At 43.3% G+C, this 24,236-nt stretch overlaps 1 protein-coding gene across 1 annotated transcript in view; it reads right to left on the bottom strand.

Moving 5' to 3' along the window:
* Window positions 1-24,236, bottom strand: part of PDSS2 (decaprenyl diphosphate synthase subunit 2) — a 358,886-nt gene that overhangs the window by 31,337 nt on the left and 303,313 nt on the right. Inside the window, exons 4-5 of the mRNA XM_069726275.1 lie at window positions 12,150-12,224; window positions 6,427-6,600 (exon numbers count right to left, since the gene is read on the bottom strand). Coding sequence (XP_069582376.1) covers window positions 6,427-6,600; window positions 12,150-12,224 — 249 coding nt within the window. The remainder of the gene's footprint in view (window positions 1-6,426; window positions 6,601-12,149; window positions 12,225-24,236) is intronic.

Here is a 24,236-nt window from a genome sequence, read left to right as displayed (position 1 = left end):
CAATTTTCACATTTTGAATTTTTATTCTGTTAAACCAGAGAGTTATGTGACACAAAATAGTTAATAAATAACATTTCCCACACGTCTACTTTACATCAGCACAATTTTGGAAACAAAATTTTTTTTTGCTAGGAAGTTATAAGGGTTAAAATTTGACCAGCGATTTCTCATTTTTACAACGAAATTTACAAAACCATTTTTTTTAGGGACCAGCTCACATTTGAAGTCAGTTTGAGGGGTCTATATGGCGAAAATACCCAAAAGTGACACCATTCTAAAAACTGCACCCCTCAAGGTGCACAAAACCACATTCAAGAAGTTTATTAACCCTTCAGGTGCTTCACAGCAGCAGAAGCAACATGGAAGGAAAAAATGAACATTTAACTTTTTAGTCACAAAAATGATTTTTCAGCAACAATTTTTTTATTTTCCCAATGGTAAAAGGAGAAACTGAACCACGTAAGTTGTTGTCCAATTTGTCCTGAGTATGCTGATACCTCATATGTGGGGGTAAACCACTGTTTGGGCGCACGGCAGGGCTTGGAAGGGAAGGAGCGCCATTTGACTTTTTGAATGAAAAATTGGCTGCACTCTTTAGCGGACACCATGTCACATTTGGAGAGCCCCCGTGTGCCTAAAAATTGGAGCTCCCCCACAAGTGACCCCATTTTGGAAACTAGACGCCCCAAGGAACTTATCTAGATGCATAGTGAGCCCTTTAAACCCCCAGGTGCTTCACAAATTGATCCGTAAAAATGAAAAAGTACTTTTTTTTCACAAAAAAATTCTTTTAGCCTCAATTTTTTCATTTTCACATGGACAACAGGATAAAATGGATCCTAAAATTTGTTTGGCAATTTCTCCTGAGTACACCGATACTTCACATGTGGGGGTAAACCACTGTTTGGGCACATGGTAAGGCTCGGAAGGGAAGGAGCGCCATTTGACTTTTTGAATGAAAAATTATCTCCATCGTTAGCGGACACCATGTCGCGTTTGGAGAGACCCTGTGTGCTTAAACATTGGAGCTCCCCCACAAGTGACCCCATTTTGGAAACTGGACCCCCCAAGGAACTTATCTAGATGCCTAGTGAGCACTTTAAACCCTCAGGTGCTTCACAAATTGATCCGTAAAAATGAAAAAGTACTTTTTTTTCACAAAAAATTTATTTTCGCCTCAATTTTTTCATTTTCACATGGGCAATAGGATAAAATGGATCCTAAAATTTGTTGAGCAATTTCTCCCGAGTACGCCGATACCTCATATGTGGGGGTAAACCACTGTTTGGGCACACGGCAGGGCTCGGAAGGGAAGGCGCGCCTTTTAACTTTTTGAATGGAAAATTAGCTCCAATTGTTAGCGGACACCATGTCGCATTTGGAGAGCCCCTGTGTGCCTATGCAATGGAGCTCCCCCACAAGTGACCCCATTTTGGAAACTAGACCCCCCAAGGAACTTATCTAGATGCATACTGAGCACTTTAAACCCCCAGGTGCTTCACAGAAGTTTATAATGCAGAGCCATGAAAATTAAAAATAATTTTTCTTTTCTCAAAAATGATTTTTTAGCCTGGAATTTCCTATTTTGCCAATGGTAATAGGAGAAATTGGACCACAAATGTTGTTGTCCAGTTTGTCCTGAGTATGCAGATACCCCATATGTGGGGGTAAACCACTGTTTAGGCGCACGGCAGGGCTCAGAAGGGAAGGCACGCCATTTGGCTTTTTAAATGGAAAATTATCTCCAATCATTAGCGGACACCATGTCGCGTTTGGAGAGCCCCTGTGTGCCTAAACATTGGAGATCCCCCACAAATTACCCCATTTTGGAAACTAGACCCCCAAAGGAACTAATCTAGATGTGTAGTGAGCACTTTGAACCCTCAAGTGCTTCACAGAAGTTTATAACGCAGAGCCATGAAAATAAAAAATAAAAATTATTTTCTCAAAAATGAATTTTAGCCCGCAATTTTTTATTTTCCCAAGGGTAACAGGAGAAATTTGACCCCAAAAGTTGTTGTCCAGTTTCTCCTGAGTACGCTGATACCCCATATGTGGGGGTAAACCACTGTTTAGGCACATGCTGGGGCTCGGAAGTAAAGTAGTGACGTTTTGAAATGCAGACTTTGATGGAATGCTCTGTGGGCGTCACGTTGCGTTTGCAGAGCCCCTGATGTGGCTAAACAGTAGAAACCCCCCACAAGTGACCCCATTTTGGAAACTAGACCCCGAAAGGAACTTATCTAGATGTGAGGTGAGCACTTTGAACCCCCAAGTGCTTCACAGAAGTTCATAACACAGAGCAGTGAAAATAATAAATACGTTTTCTTTCCTCAAAAATAATTTTTTAGCCCAGAATTTTTTATTTTCCCAAGGGTTACAGGAGAAATTGGACCACAAAAGTTGTTGTCCAGTTTCTCCTGAGTATGCTGATACCCCATGTGTGGGGGTAAACCACTGTTTGGGCACACGTGGGGGCTCAGAAGGGAAGTAGTGACTTTTGAAATGCAGACTTTGATGGAATGGTCTGCGGGGGTCACATTGCGTTTGCAGAGCCCCTGGTGTGCCTAAACAGTAGAAACCCCCCACAAGTGACCCCATTTTGGAAACTAGACCCCCAAAGGAACTTATCTAGATGTGTGGTGATCACTTTCAACCCCCAAGTGCTTTACAGAAGTTTATAACGCAGAGCCGTGAAAATAATAAATACGTTTTCTTTCCTCAAAAATAATTTTTTAGCCCAGAATTTTTTATTTTCCCAAGGGTTACAGGAGAAATTGGACCACAAAAGTTGTTGTCCAGTTTCTCCTGAGTACGCTGATGCCCCATGTGTGGGGGTAAACCACTGTTTGGGCACACGTAGGGGCTCAGAAGGGAAGTAGTGACTTTTGAAATGCAGACTTTGATGGAATGGTCTGCGGGCGTCACGTTGCGTTTGCAGAGCCCCTGGTGTGCCTAAACAGTAGAAACCCCCCACAAGTGACCCCATTTTGGAAACTAGACCCCCCAAGGAACTTATCTAGATATGTGGTGAGCACTTTGAACCCCCAAGTGCTTCACAGACGTTTACAACGCAGAGCCGTGAAAATAAAAAATCATTTTTCTTTCCTCAAAAATGATGTTTTAGCAAGCAATTTTTTATTTTCTCAAGGGTAACAGGAGAAATTGGACCCCAGTAATTGTTGCGCAGTTTGTCCTGAGTATGCTGGTACCCCATATGTTGGGGTAAACCACTGTTTGGGCACACGTCGGGGTTCGGAAGTGAGGGAGCACCATTTGAATTTTTGAATACAAGATTGGCTGGAATCAATGGTGGCGCCATGTTGCGTTTGGAGACCCCCTGAAGTGCCTAAATAGTGGAAACCCCTCAATTCTACCTCCAACACACCCCTAACCCTTATCCCAACTGTAGCCGTAACCCTAATCACAACCCTAACCCCAACACACCCCTAACCACAACCCTAACCCCAACACACCCCTAACCCTAACCACAACCCTAATTCCAACCCAACCCTAAGGCTATGTGCCAACGTTGCGGATTCGTATGAGATTTTTCAGCATCATTTTTGAAAAATCCGCGGGTAAAAGGCACTGCGTTTTACCTGTGGATTTACCGTGGATTTCCAGTGTTTTTTGTGCGGATTTCACCTGTGGATTCCTATTGAGGAACAGGTGTAAAACGCTGCGGAATCCGCACAAAGAATTGGCATGCTGCGGAAAATACAACGCAGCGTTCCCGCGCGGTATTTTCTGCACCATGGGCACAGCGGATTTGGTTTTCCATATGCTTACATGGTACTGTAAACCTGATGGAACACTGCTGCGGATCCGCAGCGGCCAATCCGCACCGTGTGCACATAGCCTAATTCTAAAGGTATGTGCACACGCTGCGGAAAACGCTGCGGATCCGCAGCAGTTTCCCATGAGTTTACAGTTCAATGTGAACCTATGGGAACCAAAAATCGCTGTACACATGCTGCGGAAAAACTGCACGGAAACGCAGCGGTTTACATTCCGCAGCATGTCACTTCTTTCTGCGGATTCCGCAGCGGTTTTACAACTGCTCCAATAGAAAATCGCAGTTGTAAAACCGCAGTGAAATGCGCAGAAAAACCGTGGTAAATCCACGATAAATCAGCAGCGGTTTAGCACTGTGGATTTTTCAAATCCGCTGCGGAAAAATCCGCATAGGACCAGAATACGTGTGCACATACCGAAATCCTAACCCTAGCCCTAACCCTACCCCTAACCCTACCCCTAACCCTAACCCTAACCCTACCCCTACCCCTAACCCTACCCCTAACCCTACCCCTAGTTCTTACCCCAACCTTAGTGAAAAAAAAAAATTCTTTATTTTTTTTATTGTCCCTATCTATGGGGGTGACAAAGGGGGGGGGTCATTTACTATTTTTTTTATTTTGATCACTGAGATAGGTTATATCTCAGTGATCAAAATTCACTCTGGAACGAATCTGCCGGCCGGCAGATTCGGCGGGCGCACTGCACATGCGCCCGCCATTTTGGAAGATGGCGGCGCCCAGGAAAGAAGACGGACGGACCTCGGGCGGCCAGGTAAGTATAAGGGGGGGAGATCAGGGCACGGGGGGGCGTCGGAGCACGGGGGGGTGGATCGGAGCATGGGGGGGGGTGGATCGGAACACGGGAGGGAGGATTGGAGCACGGGGGAGGATTGGAGCACGGGGTGAGGGATCGCTGTGCGGGGGGGTGGATCGGAGCACGGGGGGGGTCGCTGTGTGCGGGGGGGGATCGGAGTGCGGGGGGGTTTGATTGGAGCGCGGGGGGTGTGATTGGTGCACGGGGGAAGCGGACAGGAGGACGGGGGAGCGGAGCACAGGACGGAGGGGAGCGGACCACAGATCGGGGGGCTGGGGGGGCGATCGGAGGGGTGGGGTGGGTGCACATAAGTGTTTCCAGCCATGGCCGATGATATTGCAGCATCGGCCATGGCTGGATTGTAATATTTCACCAGTTTTTTAGGTGAAATATTACAAATCGCTCTGATTGGCAGTTTCACTTTCAACAGCCAATCAGAGTGATCGTAGCCACGAGGGGGTGAAGCCACCCCCCCTGGGCTAAACTACCACTCCCCCTGTCCCTGCAGATCGGGTGAAATGGGAGTTAACCCTTTCACCCGGCCTGCAGGGACGCGATCTTTCCATGACGCATATGCTGCGTCATGGGTCGGAATGGCACCGACTTTCATGACGCAGCGTATGCGTCAAAGGTCGGGAAGGGGTTAAATTTGCTGATGACACAAAGCTAGGAGGGCTAGCTAATAGCAGAGAGAGAAAGAGGATTAAAAAATATATAAATAAACTGGAGCAGTGGGCAGCAACTAACAGAATGATTTTTAACAGAGAAAAATGCAAAGTACTACATCTGGGCAATAAAAGTGAAAAAAGCATTTACAGAATGGGAGGAATAGGGCTAAGCAACAGCACATGTGAAAAAGACTTCGGTATACAAATAGATCACAGACTGAACATGAGTCAACAGTGTGATGCAGCAGCAGAAAGGGCAAATACAATTCTGGGATGTATTAACAGGAGCATATAGTCTAGATCACGTGAAGTCATTATTGCCCTCTACTCCTCTTTGGTCAGACCTCATCTGGAATACTGTGTCCAGTTTTTGGCACATTTTAAAATAGACATCAACAAACTGGAGTAAGTTCAGAGAAGAGCGACCAGAATGGTGACTGGTCGGCAAACCATGTCCTATGAGGAACGTTTACAGAATTTGGGAATGTTTACCTTGCAAAAAAGAAGGCTGAGAGGAGACTTAATAGCTGTCTACAAATATCTCAAGGGCTGTCACATTGTAGAAGGATCATCTTTATTCTCATTTGCACAAGGAAAGACTAGAAACAATGGGATGAAACTGAATGGGAGGAGACACAGACTAGATATTAGAAAAAACTTTTTGACAGGGTGATCAGTGAGTGGAACAGGCTGCCATGAGAGGTGGTGAGTTCTCCTTCCATGGAAGTCTTCAAACAGAGGCTGGACAGACACCTATCTGGGATGATTTAGTGAATCCTGCTTTGAGCAGGGGATTGGACCAGATGACCCAGGAGGTCCCTTCCAACTCTAACATTCTATGAATAATATGACTGTGTTAATTAGAACATTATCTTATTTGTCCTGTGTTTCTTTTTGTCACACTTATGGTATATACTGTATTTATATTTTTTTTATGGTACTGATGCCACTCAGCTGAGCAAGATGCTAGTGTGTTCGGAGTGTGTTTGGAGGTCAGGGTGGAAGGGCCAAGCTCAAAATTTTGCCCTGGCACCCATAGGACTACAGTTACGACATTGGGAACAAGATATTTCTAAATTGTGAAACTAATATTAGTAACAAATAATAATATTAATATATACCAAGAGTATTACAATAAATGTACCTTATAGCTCAAAGACATGTGTTTTCCATATTGGTAGGCCATGGACTGGACGTCTGGATCATGCTTTGCTAGTTCCATTGCCGATTGACAGCTCTTAGCCAGCAGTGCACCGTGAGAAAGGAAAATGTGCTCCTTCCAATTGGCAATTCCCATGTCATCGGTAAAGGCATTTTTCTGAAATAAACATCGATATGAAAATGTGGTTGTCTTGCTGAAACTTCCATAATTTTCTGAATCAATACTAATTACTGTGTTACTACAAACCTGACTATACATAAAAGCAATGTGCACATGATATAAAGCACAATTACCAAACTGAACAAATTAAGAATCTCTCTCAAAATACACTTTTATAAGTAAAACTATACAATTTAGTCAGATAAACAAAATTTTCCATTGTACATAAGTCAGGTGAAAGGGGTTTTCCAGGCCAAGACTATTTTTTCCTGGCACTGTAGCATGCAGTACACGGAGGGTATGTGCACACGATGCGGAAAACTCTGCGGATCCGCAGCTGTGGGTCCGCAGCAGTTTCCCATCAGTTTACATTACAATGTAAACCTATGGGAAACAAAAAACGCTGTGCACATGCTGCAGAAAAAAACGTGCGGAAACGCAGCGGTTTACATTCCGCAGCATGTCACTTCTTTCTGCGGATTCCACAGCGGTTTTACAGCTGCTCCTATAGAAAATCGCAGTTGTAAAACCGCAGTGAAATCCGCAGAAAAACCGTGGTAAATCCGCGATAAATCTGCAGCAAAAACGCAGCGTTTTTGCCCTGCAGATTTATCAAATCCGCTGCGGAAAAATCCGCAGTGGACCATTATACGTGTGCACATAGCCTCACAATATTAGTACTTGGCAGCATGTGACAGCAAGCATGCAAATCACATACGAGCAGTCTTTCAATGACCTCTCAAATCCAAACAGTGTTTATATCGCGTTGATAGGATTAGGCCTAAGGGTACCGTCTCACAGTGGCACGCTACGACGGCACGATCCGTGACGTTCCAGCGACATACTTACGATCTCGCTGTGTCTGACACGCTACTGCGATCAGGGACCCCGCTGAGAATCGTACGTCATAACAGATCGTTTGAAACTTTCTTTCGTCGTCAAGTGTCCCGCTGTGGCGGCATGATCGCATCGTGTAACAAAGGTGTGCACGATATTGTATACGATGTAATGGGTGGAGGAGCTTGATACGCCAAATTCTCCACCTCCAACATCGCAAATACGTCATGAAATTATCGCTCCAGCGTCGTGCATTGCGAAGTGTGACCGCAGTCTACGACCCTGGAGCGATAATAGAGCGACGCTGGAGCGTCACGGATCGTGCCGTCGTAGCGACCAAAGTGCCACTGTGAGACGGTAGCTTAATACAATGATCACTAAGAATTAGCGCTCACTGGAACACCCCTTTACCCTCAAACCTGTTTTCACCTTCAAGTCCAAGCCAAGTTTTACAATTCTGACCAATGTCACTATATGAGGTAGTAACTCTGGAATGCTTCAACGGATCCCACTGATACTAAGATTGTTTTTGTGACATATTGTACTTCATGATAGTGGTAAAATTTATTTGAAATGACTTGCATTTATTTATAAAAAAACAAAAACAAAACAAAACTGAAATTTGGAAACATTTTTGCAATTTTCAAACTTTTAATTTTTAAATCGGTGAGTTAGGTCACATAAAGTAATTAATAAATAACACACTCTTGTACCAGCTAAACATATTAGATGCTATGCAAATAACAAGCCTTGGATAACAAAAGAATTGAAACACTTACTAAACAAGAAAAAATTGGCATTTAAAATGAAAGATTTAAAGGGGAAAATTAAGAGTGCCCGTGACGTGTTCCGAATTAAATTAGAAAATAAATTGTCACACAACAATTCCTTGGAGGTGTGGTCGGGTATGAAATAGCTAACTGGGTTTTAGGCAAAGCCGATGCGTGGGGAAGTGGATCTGCCCTTGGCTAATGAAATGAATGAGGTTTTCAACAGATTCACCAACACAAGCACAGCATCATCAGGAATGGGGACGGAGCTGGGAAACGATCGGCAGCATTGACATTGGGGGATAAACTGCCTGCTTTCACCATCTCCCAAAGCGATGTGAGAAAACAGTTTAGTAGACTAGTTATTGGCAAAGCAGCTGGGCCTGATGGCTTCAGCCCACATGTCCTCAGTGTGTGAAAACCAACTGTGTACGGTCTTCCAGCATCTGTTTAACTGGGGCCTTCAGTCACAGGGTGTACCAGAACTGAACTGTGGAAGACCACCTGCCTGGTGCTGGTTCCTAAGACAACTTTTCCAACTTCCCTACAAGACTATTGTCCAGTGGCCTTAACATCACATCATAACCTCTAAGGCTAGTGCTGATCGAGATGTGGCATGAAAAGTAAAGAACACCCATTAAATGAAAGGAACCAATGTGTTGGTACAAATGATTTCCATCAAAGGGACAGAACTGATGCAGACCATTCATGCTGCAATGCGTGAATTTTCTTGGTGATAAACGTGACACACAATTCCCATTACATTTCTGAACTGTATTGATGTCATTGCTTTACAAGGCTGGGAAATAGTCACCTTTCTGATCATATTAATGCAAATTGTGAGAAATGCAGTTACCTATTTTATATGCCGTGTTTAATAATAAACAGATTTTATGTTAATGAGCTCATTACTTTCTGAAAAAAATATTCTTGCTGAACTGTTGCCCACTGTAGAATATGCAACACATGATATGCCTAGAAAAGAATGAAATTTAAGCCCATCTCACTCTTATGAGGTATCATCTTTCTAGAAATCAAAACCAGAGACTAAATCAAATTCCTGCAGCAGACTCTAATCTTACTGACTTGAGCACGTGCCAAGACGTGCAATGTTACATGGAGAGGAGGGATCACAAAATTGGAGACTGATTTGAAAAGAAACAATATCTTTTGTAGCAAGAAAGCGTCATATCAAAATTCACTATGCACAGACAGACTATTAATTCAGGAATGGTAAGAAGGTAACATAATGACAGTTCAGAACTTCATGAACGATAGGATGAACGAGCAGCACATTATGTCCATAAGCAGGACTTAGTTTGCTGTTTGTAAGCATTCCTATTGTTCATACAAAAATATAGTGAAAATATATCAAATGTTCATTAATTCAACAGCAAATCTACTCGAAATTAACCTATAAAAAGGAAAAACAAAAAAGAAAGAGTTATACCATACCAGTTCATCCATTTCTATTGCAACTCAGAGATAACTCATAAGGATAAAGAATAAGAACCCATCCTATCTCTTGCTTCTTACTCCACAGGACTGGCGCACAGCCAATGTGGTGGCAATATTCAAAACTGGGTCAAAATGTGAAAATGTAAACTGCAGGCCTGTAAGTTTAGCCTCTAGTGTTGGTAAAATGTCAAATTAAAATGTTCTAAGATGGTGTTTTTTTTAACGCCTTCATGATGCAATATTTTTTTTGTTTTTTCCCCTCCTTTTTTCCAAGAGTCATAACTTTATTTTTCCACAGAGCTAATTTTGAATGACAACTGGGAAAAAAAAATATTCAAATTGCCTCTTCTGAGAAAAAGAGACTTAAACACTATAGCGCCACCTGTTGGAAGTAGCGATCCTACAAGTCACAATCAACTCTTTAATGAGTCGTGCAATACGACTTAGGCTACTTTCACACTAGCGTTGGAATCTCCCCGTCGCAATGCGTCGGGGAGAGATTCCGACGCTAGCGTTTAGCGCATTGCACAATGGAGGCAGCGGATGCATTTCTCCGGCGCATCCGCTGCCCCATTGTAAGGTGCGGGGAGGTGGGGGCGGAGTTCCGGCCGCGCATGCGCGGTCGGAAAAAGCGGTCCGCCAGGAGCAAAAAACGTTACATGTAGCGTTTTTTGCTCCCGACGGTCCGCAGAAGCACGACGCATCTGTCGCTCGACGGATGCGACGTGTGGCAATCCGTTGCAAATGCGTCGTCAATGCAAGTCAATGGGGAAAAAACGCATCCTGCAAGCACTTTTGCAGGATGCGTTTTTTCTGCAAAACGACGCATTGTGACGGATTGCAGAAAACGCTAGTGTGAAAGTAGCCTTAGGATAAAAGCCAAATCAGTACAGGACAGGAAAAAAATAATCCATGTCCAGTGAAATTTTAACCCCTCCCTAGAATTCCAACATTACCTCTTAGATTTTATTCTTAAGAAGTTTATTGTGTTGTAAAAAAAAAGGACTAGAATTATGTTTCTCCAGACCAGTGTAATTACAGCAATATCAAACTTTTCTATTTTTTTGAATTATTATTATTTTAGTGTTGAACATTTTTTTTTTTATTGTGAATTTTTTTCATTGTTTTTGTTGGTATTAATTTTATATTCACAGATGTATGACGGCATGTTTTTTTGCAGGACAGGTTGATGTTTTTATTGACACCCTTTTGGGATAGATACGTTTTAATCACTTCTCATTGCATTTTTTTTTGCCTAGAGAAAAGAAAATCTCAATTCTAGAGTTTTACAATTTCTTCTCTTTACAGTATTTATGGATTAGGTTGATTAGTTTTACATATGGGACTTTACAGAAACAGTGATATAAAACGTACTTTTTTATATTTTGTTATAAATGTGGAAAAAAAATATAACAAACCATATACTTTAAATGCATTTGTCGCAGATTGAAAGCAGCATTTAATAGGTTAACAGCAGTGGGCAGAGCTAAGTTAAGCTCTATCAGCTGCTGTTAGAGGCAGATGATGGCTGAACAATATAAACATCATCTGTCAGGAATGGAGTTGGCCGAGCCTCTGAGCTCCATGTACAGTAAATGTCAGGAAGCGGATTAAATGGTTGGCCGTTATTTAGACAACCCCTTCTTAAATGAAACTGTGACCCATCTAAAACAGCACTGGTCCGGTAGATAAGAATCTGCTGTTTATTTGACATGCCCCAAGTAGTTGACAACCCCTTTAAGTTTACTCTACAAGAACTCATGACAGGTCCTGAGTTCTGTATATGCTATAAAAAGAACATATACGGCAATTTCTGAAGACTTAAGAATAATTATATTACCTGTATAATATTAAAGAAATCCTTCTTGGTATGATTTTTTCAACATGACAAAAACCTAGCATTTTTTTTAATAGAAGTATGTACAGTTTTTATAACTGTACAACACTAGTACAGTTGCTGCACTACAGAGTAATTAGAATTTTAAATATGCGAATGAGGTGTTCAGTGCTCTAGGTGTGATAGAGCACTTAAGGAGTCACTGCCTCCAGGACTTGTTTCCCCACCCAGAACCAGCCTCTTTAGCTTGATAGCTCGCTGACTGTGACTTCAGGCCCCAAGCAAAGAAAGCAGGCAGTGAGATACCTATAAAGCTTAAGAAGCCGATGCTGGGCAAGGAAAGAAGCTCTGGAGGCAGTAGTTTTGTCATGCCCAAAACACTTTGCATGTAAATTAAAATGGTAATTACTGGGAAATGCAGCAACAGATTGAAGATATACATTTCAAAGATCTGCATACCCATATAGGTGATTTGGGGGAGGGGATTTATGTTAATAACAGATTCACTTTGAAGAAAAACATACATTACAAAAAAACGCACACTCTTATAAAGCATTGTCAGCACTTTAATGCTGGGAACGTAAAGGTACAGTAGAACCACTGCACATAATGAACATATCTTACGAACATAATTTGATACTCACCTCTGGCAAATATGAATTTTCATAGTATATACCTTGCACCAGGTCACCAATGGCACTAGATACTAACTCTACAACCTGCAATAAGATGAATATGATGAGTTCATGAGATCAAATACCAAAATACATTAGTAATAAATTAGGTTGAAGAAATGGTATTACTTATAGTTTGAAAGTACATATAAAAAGTAACAGTGTGGCTTAATTCTTTTTTTTGTAACATTTGTACGGTTTTGGACCTACTTTTTTGATGATCTCAATTACAAACAACCCCCTCATACTAATGGAATGAAGGGTTTTTAAAAGTGATGTCAATTTATCTTAGAATTTTTCTTCTAAATATAGTATAGCATTAAAAGAAGTTAGTAAGTTGCTGTCTGCAGCCTTAGGCTTCTTTCACACTAGCGTCGGGCTCGGCCCGTCGCAGTGCGTCGGGCCGAGGTTACCGACGCTAGCGTTGCCTCCGCCGCACAACGGGTGCAGCGGATGCTGCTTTTCAGCGCATCCGCTGCCCCATTGTGAGGTGCGGGGAGGTGGGGGAGGAGTTCCGGCCGCGCATGCGCGGTCGGAAAAGACGGTCCGTCGGCTGCAAAAAATGTTACATGGAACGTTTTTTGCGGCCGACTGTCGGCCGAAACACGGCGCAACCGTCGCGCGACGGTTGCGACGTGTGGCAATCCGTCGCAATGCGTCGCGTAATGTTAGTCAATGGAGAAAAAACGCATCCTGCAAACACTTTTGCAGGATGCGTTTTTTCTGCAAAACGACGCATTGTGACGGATTGCAGTTAACGCTAGTGTGAAAGTAGCCTTAGAGAAATTGAAAAACAGCAAATTTCAAACTCAGTCCTCTAAGAATCTCATGCAGACAACCCCTGCATGGATGTCTTTTTAAGACATATGGACTTCATAGGAAAGAAGAAAGGAATACAGACTACAATGGACCTTTGTGGCAACATTTTTATGAATAAATTGATGAACGAGGGTGTAGTGTTTTTTGTCTCTCAGGTTTCCATTTCGGGACTACGTCAGATTCCTTGGATTACGTCGGACCTGGTTTTTTTTTTCTTTCAATAAATTGGTGAACACGGGATAGTGTGGGGAGAGTCTTTATCCAAATAAAATGTTTATTTTCTGTGTGTGTGTGTTTTTATTTTTTTACTACCAAATTAGAAATGGGGGTGTCTTCTTAGACACCCCTCCATTACAAACCCCAGGGATGGATGCCAGCTGTCATCAAGCCTAAATACCATTATCCAGACTGTCACCACACCAGGGCAATCGGAAAGTGCCATCTAATGGATGTGCAGCTGTGGGCTTGTATTTATAGGCTGAGAATGGCCCAACAACCACAGACCTTCCCAGCCTGATAATATAAGCCCATAGCTGTCAGATTTACCTTTGCTGGTTATCGAAAATAGGGGGGAATCCAACTTTTTTTTTCAATTATTTTTTTATTAGTGTAATTCAAGTACAGTAAAATACATATAAGAAACTAATTAGATATCTCACAAACATCTATCTTGCTATCTATATCTAATCTTTTCACATCTAACACCTAAACATCTGTCATTCCTATTCTGCATCATATGGGCACACAAGATGTCACACTTTATGCGGGACGTATTGACAGCCGTGCTGCTAGAAAAAAACAGACATGTCCACGTGTGGGTCACATGGACACACATTCTGTGTGAACACCCGGACATGTGCGTGGTCACATGGATTTTAATGGGTGCATGTAAGGCTCTCTGGTACATGTGAAAACTGTCACCACATGTACCAGACACACTGACGTGTGAAGAGAGCCTTAGAGAGGACATGAGAATGTATGGGTTCCTGGTGGTATATATTAGCGAGGACATCCGAATGTATGGGTAACTGGGATGCATTTATTAGTGAAGACATCAGAACGTATGGGCTCCAGGTGGGTATATGTTAGTGAGAACATCAGAATGTATGGGCTCTAGGGGGGTATATGTTAGTGAGAACATCAGAATGTATGGGCTCTAGGGGGGTATATGTTAGTGAGTACATCAGAATGTATGGGCTCTAGGGCGGTATATGTTAGTAAGTACATCAGAATGTATGGGCTCTAGGGGGGTATATGTTAGTGAGTACATCAGAATGTATGGGCTCTAGGGCGGTATATGTTAGTAAGTACATCAGAATGTATGGGCTCTAGGAGAGTATATGTTAGTGAAGACATCAGAATGTATGGGCTCTAGGGGGGTATATGTTAGTGAGTACATCAGAATGTATGGGCTCTAGGAGAGTATATGTTAGTGAGTACATCAGAATGTATGGGCTCTAGGAGAGTATATGTTAGTGAAGACATCAGAATGTATGGGCTCTAGGGGGGTATATGTTAGTGAGTACATCAGAATATATGGGCTCTAGGGGGGTATATGTTAGTGAGTACATCAGAATATATGGGCTCTAGAGTGGTATATGTTAGTGAGTACATCAGAATGTATGGGCTCTAGGGGGGTATATGTTAGTGAGTACATCAGAATGTATGGGCTCTAGGGGAGTATATGTTAGTGAGTACATCAGAATGTATGAGCTCTAGGGGGGTATATGTTAGTGAGTACATCAGAATGTATGGGCTCTAGCGGGGTATATGTTAGTGAGTACATCAGAATGTATGGGCTCTAGGGGAGTATATGTTAGTGAGTACATCAGAATGTATGGGCTCTAGGGGGGTATATGTTAGTGAGTACATCAGAATGTATGGGCTCTAGGGGGGTATATGTTAGTGAGTACATCAGAATGTATGGGCTCTAGGGGAGTATATGTTAGTGAGTACATCAGAATGTATGGGCTCTAGGGGGGTATATGTTAGTGAGTACATCAGAACGTATGGGCTCTAGGGGGGTATATGTTAGTGAGAACATCATAATGTATGGTCTCTAGGGGGGTATATGTTAGTGAGTACATCAGAATATATGGGCTCTAGGGGGGTATATGTTAGTGAGTACATCAGAATGTATGGGCTCTAGGGGGTATATGTTAGTGAGTACATCAGAATATATGGGCTCTAGGGGGGTATATGTTAGTGAGTACATCAGAATATATGGGCTCTAGGGTGGTATATGTTAGTGAGTACATCAGAATGTATGGGCTCTAGGGGGGTATATGTTAGTGAGTACATCAGAATGTATGGGCTCTAGGGGGGTATATGTTAGTGAGTACATCAGAATATATGGGCTCTAGGGGGGTATATGTTAGTGAGTACATCAGAATGTATGGGCTCTAGGGAGGTATATGTTAGTGAAGACATCAGAATGTATGGGCTCTAGGGGGGTATATGTTAGTGAAGACATCAGAATGTATGGGCTCTAGGGGGGTATATGTTAGTGAGTACATCAGAATGTATGGGCTCTAGGGAGGTATATGTTAGTGAAGACATCAGAATGTATGGGCTCTAGGGGGTATATGTTAGTGAGTACATCAGAATATATGGGCTCTAGGGGGTATATGTTAGTGAAGACATCAGAATGTATGGGCTCTAGGGGGGTATATGTTAGTGAGTACATCAGAATATATGGGCTCTAGGGGGTATATGTTAGTGAAGACATCAGAATGTATGGGCTCTAGGGGGGTATATGTTAGTGAGTACATCAGAATGTATGGGCTCTAGGGAGGTATATGTTAGTGAAGACATCAGAATGTATGGGCTCTAGGGGGGTATATGTTAGTGAAGACATCAGAATGTATGGGCTCTAGGGGGGTATATGTTAGTGAGTACATCAGAATGTATGGGCTCTAGGGAGGTATATGTTAGTGAAGACATCAGAATGTATGGGCTCTAGGGGGTATATGTTAGTGAGTGCATCAGAATATATGGGCTCTAGGGGGTATATGTTAGTGAAGACATCAGAATGTATGGGCTCTAGGGGGGTATATGTTAGTGAGTACATCAGAATATATGGGCTCTAGGGGGTATATGTTAGTGAAGACATCAGAATGTATGGGCTCATGGTGGGTATATATTCGTGGTGGTATATATTAGTGAAGATATTAGAATGTATGGGCTCCTGATAGGTATATATGTCCTCTTTGCATGCATGTATCTGGATGAAGGTACTCTGTGTATACACATGTTTATATGTATGTATGTGCTCCGTGCATACACGTGTTTGTGTACTGTATATGTGCTCTGGGTCTACATGTGTGTATGTGTATACATGTCTATGTATGTGCTCTGTATACATTTATATGTATGTACACCCAGTATACATATGTGTATGTGCTGTGTGTATACATACTGTATATGTACGTGTATGCATGTGCCCAGTGAACACATGTGCATGTGCTGTGTCTGTCTATAACAAACAGTGAAAATCATATAAAGGAAAGCACCAACAAGAACCAAAGTACTAAAAAGTGAAAAATAGTGATGAGCGAATATACTCGTTGCTCGGGTTTTCCCAAGCACGCTCGGGTGACCTCCGAGTATTTCTTATTGCTCGGAGATATAGTTTTCATCGCCTCAGTTGCATGATTTACGGCTTCCAGATAAGATAAATATATGTGGGAATTTCCTAACAAACAGGCATTCTTCACATGTATTCAGTGTATCTGGAAGCCATAAATCATGCAACTGAGGCAATGAAAACCATATCTCCAAGCAATAACAAATACTCGGAGGTCACCTGAGCAACGAGTACACTCGCTCATCACTAGTGAAAAACTTTATTGAAATAACAAAACATAATATAAAAACATGAAATATTACAGGGAGATGACAGTGGTAAACCAGTTGATGGAACCATGGTAAACAGACAGGTAAAGGGAACCAAAGGCCAAATAAGTAATTCTAACAATAAGAGACTGCTCAAAAGTGCAAATGCATTGTGCTAAAAGGTATGCTAGTGTAAATAGTGTGTATAAAAAATATATCCAAATGTAAATCTATAATAATAATCTTTATTTTTATATAGCACTAACATATTCCGCAGCGCTTTACAGTTTGCACACATTAACATCGCTGTCCCCGTTGGGGCTCACAATCTAAATTCCCTATCAGTATGTCTTTGGAATGTGGGAGGAAACCGGAGAACCCGGAGGAAACCCACGCAAACACGGAAAGAACATACAAACTCCTTGCAGATGTTGTCCAAGGTAGGATTAGAACCCAGGACTCCAGCGCTGCAAGGCTGCAGTGCTAACCACTGAGCCACCGTGCTGCCCTATCTACACTGGAAGCACAGAAAAGATTCCTAGAGGCTGACCGCCATAATAGGAAAGAAAGGGTACAGATCAAAGACCGTGAAGGTAAAATACATATATGCCTGTGGGATTACCTGAAAGACCGTGCCACCCACCCCAAGGCGCGTTTCGGCGTAGTGCCTTCTTCCGGGGGTATTACATACAGTGGTTGTGTTAAATACTGTATGTAGCATACATTTATAAATCCCAGCTGCACAGACAAAAGTTCATAGGTAGAGATGGGCGAACCCAAACAGTAAGGCTATGTGCACATGATGCGTTTTCGCAGGTTTTTTTTTCCGTACGTAAATGCTCCAAAATGCACTGGAATACTAAAGCAAGGTAATTCAATGACAATCCTGAAGTGTTGTACACATGATCTGTAAATTTCCGGCCGTATTTGCAGCAGCATGTCAATTCTTTTTGTGTTTTTGCAGCAATTTTGACTCATTGACTTCAATTGAGTCAGTCAAATCTGCAGCAAAAACACACGTGTAAAAGGTTTGCTAATTTGCTGCAGATTTGCTGCCAAAAACACTTCAATTTGTCAAAGGGAGTCAGATGGAGGAAGTGTGTATGGGTGGAGAATATGTGTGTATGTCTCTGTGTGTGGGCGGAGAATATGTGCATGTGTTTGTGTGTGGGCGGGGAATATGTGCGTGTGTCTGTCTGTCTGTGTGTGGGCAGAGAATATGTGTGTGTCGGTCTGTGAGTGTGTACCCATGCGACGTGTGTGCCTAGGCGTCGTCTGAAGGAACTACTACTCCCATCCGGCTACGTGTTTTGTCACATGTAACAGAGACAGCATGAGCCGATGATGGGAGAATAGTTTCGTCATCCGGCGCCTGTGTTCAATTGAAAAAAAAAAATCAAAACATTTACATATTCACATACAAAATACATACTCACCAAACACCTAATCCCCGATGCCTGTGTCTCCTGCAAACAATCAAAAATAATAAACCAACATATACATACCCTTCCGCCGTAGTCCATGTAAGGGCAAAGACACACTGTCGTATTTCTCGTGCGAGAATTGCATAGCACTACACGGACTGGCCTGGCACCTCTCCTGATATGAGCAAGAAAGCGTGATGATTACTATGCAGCTGTCAATCTCAGGTCAGGAGAGTCGTCAGCCAGTACAAGCTTTACAATGCGATTCTCGCACGAGAAATACGGCAGTCTATCTCTGTCCTAATACCGAGTGTCCCACGTCGATCTCACCCAGCTGCCGGCGATACACTGACAGGAGTGATCGCTCTTGCAGTGTATCACTGAGCCGCCCTGAGAGTTCACCGGAGTTCATCAGCTGATTAGCTCTGATGCTCTCACGTTTGGCACCGCTGCGTGGGAAAGTTCTCACACAGTGGTAGTGAAATGAGAGCACTGGAGCTGATGAACTCCGGTGAACTGTCACCAGGGGCGTCCCTATAATGAGGCAACTTGAGCTTGTTGCCTCAGGCGGCGCCACCTGCTGGGCGGCAGTGGGAGCGCTCAGTGCAGGAGACTGATACACAAAGTCCTGAGCTTTGCTCCTGTGCAGAGCTTGGTGCCGCCTCCAGCACTGGCTCCTCCTCTGTCTTCTCTCCCCCTCACCCTCTGGGCTGATCAGGACTTCGGCAGTGAGGGACAAAGCAGGAGGAGCTCGGAGCCAGAAATCACCACAGTGTGTGACAAATACAGTGGCCAGTAGGTGGCAGCGTCACAAATTGCTGTAGGGCTCCAGATGTAGGGCTGCTCCCTACCCCAGCCCCCTCCATTCCATCCTGAGAATAGCTGCTGACGCTGCCTGCTGCTGCCTCTGTGCACTGTCCCCTCCATAACTCCTTCCTAGTTCCTCTGAGAGCACAGGAGGCAGTCGGACCGGAGGAGGAGGGGGAGAGCCTGTCTGCACAGACTCCTAGAGGAGGCAGCAGCTCCCTGTGTCCTCCTGTGTCTTCTGCCCCTGGTGACCTGGGATGGGGCAAGCAGTGACGGCTCTGCTGCAGCACACGTGAGTATATGGAACTAGATGGTGGCCCGATGCAAATGCATCGGGTATTGTAGAGTATGCATGTCCACGTAGTATATTGCCCAGCGACATAGTATATTGCCTAGTCACGTAGTATATTGCCAAGCCACGCAGTATATTGCCCAGCCACGTAGTATATTTGCCAAGCCACGTAGTATATTGCCCAGTCACGTAGTATAGTGCCCAGCCACGTAGTATATTGCCAAGCTACGTAGTATATTTCCCAGTCATGTAGTATATTGCCCAGCCACGTAGTATAGTGCCCAGCCACGTAGTATAGTGCCCAGCCACGTAGTATATTGCCGAGCCACATAGTATATTGCCCAGCCACGTAGTATATTGCCCAGCCACGTAGTATATTGCCCAGCCACGTAGTATACAGCACAGTGACGTAGGATATTGCACAGCTACGTAGTATACAGCACAGCGACGTAGGATATTGCGCAGCCACGTAGTATACAGCACAGCGACGTAGTATATTGCCCAGCTACATAGTATAATTTGTAAAGCGCTGCGGAATATGTTGGCGCTATATGAATAAAAATTATTATTATTATTATATATAGCACAGCGACGTAGGATATTGCGCAGCCACGTAGTATATTGCACAGAGCCACGTAGTATATTGCCCAGCCTTGTAGTATATTGCACAGCCATATTGCCCAGCTATGTAGTATATTGGCCAGCCACGTATGACACAGGGTAAAAAAATAAAAAATAAACACATACTTACCTTTCGCCGGCGCGTTGTAGCAGTGTCCAGGGATTATCAGTGGCGGCGGCCATCTTCCGGAGGTCGCCCAGGGCTTCAGGAAAATGGCCGCGGGATGCCGCGCGTGCGCAGATGGAGATCGTGGTGGCCATTTTCCTGAAGCCGAGTTCCATTGCAAGTCCCAGGGCCGGGACTTCCAAGACGCAGCCCCTCCAGATGTTGAGCACATACCCTAAAGGTACCGTTACACTAAACGATTTACCAACGATCACGACCAGCGATACGACCTGGCCGTGATCGTTGGTAAGTCGTTGTGTAGTCGCTGGGGAGCTGTCACACAGACAGCTCTCTCCAGCGACCAACGATCAGGGGAACAACTTCGGCATCGTTGAAACTGTCAACGATGCTGAAGTCCCTGGGTAACCAGGGTAAACATCGGGTTACTAAGTGCAGGGCTGCGCTTAGTAACCCGATGTTTACCCTGGGTACCATTATAAAAGTTAAAAAAAAAAAAAAAACACATATTCACATTCCGATGTCTGTCACGTCCCACGCCGGCGTCAGCTTCCCTGCACTGTGTAAGCGCCGGCCGTAAAGCAGAGCACAGCGATGACGTCACCGCTCTGCTTTACGGCCAGGGCTGACACAGTGCAGGGAAGCTGACGCCGGCGGGGGACGCGACAGACATCCCCCTTGGAATTGCTTGCCTGAGGAGGTGGTGATGGCGAACTCAGTCGAGGGGTTCAAGAGAGGCCTGGATGTCTTCCTGGAGCAGAACAATATTGTATCATACAATTAAGTTCTGTAGAAGGACGTAGATCTGGGGATTTATTATGATGGAATATAGGCTGAACTGGATGGACAAATGTCTTTTTTCGGCCTTACTAACTATGTTACTATGTAGACATCGGAATGAGAGTATGTACTGTTTTTTTGTTTTTTCAACTTTTACAATGGTAACCAGGGTAAATATTGGGTTACTAAGCGCGGCCCTGCGCTTAGTAACCCAATATTTACCCTGGTTACCAGTGAACACATCGCTGGATCGGCGTCACACACGCCGATTCAGCGATGACAGCGGGTGATCAGCGACCAAAAAAAGGTCCTGATCATTCGCCAACGACCAATGATCTCCCAGCAGTGGCCTGATCGTTGGTCGCTGTCACACATAACGATTTCGTTTATGATATCGTTGCTACGTCACAAAAAGCAGCGATATCGTTAACAAAATCGTTATGGGTGAAGGTACCTTAAGACTATGTTCACACACCCATAGCACGCTGCAAAAGCGCTGAAAAGAATTGGTGCTCGTTCTTTCCAAATCGCAGCAAAACCTGTGCAGGTTTCACTCTCCGCCAATAAATACCAATGCGCGTTCTCAGCTATAAAACATGCAGGTTCAGATGAGCATAAAACCAAGGTAAAAATGCAACAAAACCTTCCTGTGAACACAGCCTGAAGAGGAGGAGAGAGTGGAGAATACAATTTATATACTTCATTCATTGGCCAATAGACCTGTCATAGGGGGGCACCAAAATCTCATTTGCATTAGATGTAAACAATTTCCTCAGGAATTTGTCCTGTTCTAGTCTGTATTTTACCGGAGGTGGGCCCCTTATACCACTATATAGCTGCTTAGTATGCATCTTGGGGGTCACTGACTTCTTTTTTACATAGTGGTGATACCATTTTTTGGCATGTAGAAATCTGGAAGTGGACAATACAGTACGTTGTCCGGTGGGGTCTGGAGGGGGGGCCAATTAGAACTAATGCTATGGGGCCCCATAATTTCTATGTACGCCCCAAGTGCAGGATGCATTACATCATTCACATACGTCTCTGCTGCAGGACTGACTGGTCATAACTTCCACACCACGTCCAATGTCGCCCCTTGGTACATACAGGCATCCAGCCATACTCATCCCCCTTCCCGCTCTCACATCCCTCGCCCAACCCAATGGGAAGGCCCCTATTAGCCCCGGACAGCCCTGTGTGTGGCACTTGTGATTGGCTAAGCGTTTCGTGAGGTAAGTAGGTGTGGTCTGTTATAGAATACGCACCATTTTTTACTGATTTAAAAAATGTACTACGGGGGGGGGGTTGCCATTTTGCAGTTTGCCTCAGGCAGCAGAGAGGCTAGGTTCACCCCTGACTGTCACGGTGGCTCAGTGATACACTGCGGGAGCGATTACCTCCTGTCAGTGTATTGCCAGAGGCTGGGTAGAGCGGTCACATCATTGTTCTACAAGTGAGATTGCAGTGGAACACTCGGTATTAAATAGACTACGTCAGACAGGACAGTATTATATGTTGGTTTATTATTTTTTGATTGTTTGCAGGAGACGAGGGCATCGGGGATCAGGCATTCAAGTAAATATCGTAAATTTACATTCAATAAAGCAGTCTGTGTGATTATTTCAAATAAAGGACTTTATTATTGCCGTGTCTTTATTTACCATGTAACTATAGGATTAGTAATGGATAGGTGTCTTAAAGACGCCTCTCCATTACTTACCTGTGGGCTTGATGTCGCCTGACTATACAAAGGTGACATCAACCCCACAAATATGAACCCCACTTGCCACTGCTACAGGGCAAGTGGGAAGAGCGAGGCTAAGTGCCAGAATTGGCGCATCTATAAGATGCACCATTTCTGGGGCGGCTGAGAGCTGATGTTTTTAGCCTGGGGGATACCAATATCCATGGCCCTTTCCTAGGCTATTAACATCAGCCCGCAGCTGTCTGCCTAGCCTTTGCTGGTTCGATTTTATAGGGGGACCCCATGTCAATATTTTTCTGGGGTTCCCCTGTAAGCTAGCCAGTAAAGGCTAAGCAAACAGCTGTGAGATGATTTTAATAGCCTGGGAACTTTGGCTATTGGCTCCTTCCCAGAATATTAACATCTGCCCTCAGACATCGGCTTTCCCTCTGCTGGTTATTAAAATTATATGGGAGCTCATGCAATTTTTTGAAAAATAAACAGATATTGCATTTCACGCAGATTTATGACAGTTGCTTTTTTTGTTACAGCATATGTAGGTTAATTATTTTAATGCTCCTACATAGCATAGAATTTTCTGCAAGCAAATACGCAACGTGCGCACATAGCCTAGTGCCCCACTCCCTAATATACCTCTCTATGCTGATCCTCTCCAAAATATTCCCCCAGACTACCCATTTCAATAATATTCGATCTGACCTCACTGCACCCTAAATGTTTGAGTGAGAGGGTGCAACATGTTAGCATTTAGGGTCCCACTTTAAACTTTTGACCAGGTACCCACTTTGTTGAAAACTGTTTCTAGATGCAATACGCAGATAATCTAACTACGGTTGCCATATTTTTGGAAAGCATTCCTTTTTATTTGGATATAGGTTTAAGTTTTTATTGTTTTTCTACTTCAGTATCTATACTGGTAGAAAAATAGATCCCAACCAATGAAACACTCATAGGACTCTTGTTTGAAATAGTATACAAAATATGCCTATTGTAATGAGAGAGTCCGAATCCACACCCTCATCCATTTATTTTATACCATTGACTGATAATTTTATTTATCTTACAGGAGATGTAACTGTTTAAAAATCCATTATGAATAATTGCTCAACGGCATCTATTGAGAAATACAACATGACATGCAAATTTTATGGTTAACTTTAATTCAAATGTTTAACAGCCCAGCACTTTAAAAAACACATAAAAGCGTTAAGAAAGATAATTATTTCTGTTCATGTGGGAAAAGGACAGTATACATAAGTGCTGAATGCAATTATTAAAAATGCCCTTAGGCAACTGCATCTGCTCTATATGGTAGTGTTTGCTGCAGGGTGATGCCAGCCATCTGAAGATCATTTGCTGCCTTCTGCCTTCTCTCTTAGTAGTAGGACAACATGTCCAAAGCCAATACAATAGCACTACCTAACCTGATCCCATAACCAATGCTTAGCATATCCAGGCCTTTACAAAAGGCAGATTACCGCACAACAAAAAATATTACCAATGCATTCTAAACACTAACCCAAACCCCTCAATTCGGAGATGACTGTAGATTCATACAATTCTTTTACATTTTTTTTCATAGTATAAAAAGCAAGGTGAAACTAATACGGTAAGTTAAAATATAACTTTTAATATATATATTGTGTTTAAA

Source organism: Ranitomeya imitator, chromosome 5 (assembly GCF_032444005.1).
Source record: "Ranitomeya imitator isolate aRanImi1 chromosome 5, aRanImi1.pri, whole genome shotgun sequence".
Classification (NCBI taxonomy): Eukaryota; Metazoa; Chordata; class Amphibia; order Anura; family Dendrobatidae; genus Ranitomeya; species Ranitomeya imitator.
Note: the sequence above shows the minus strand (reverse complement) of the source record. Positions and strands in the feature narration are given on the sequence as shown.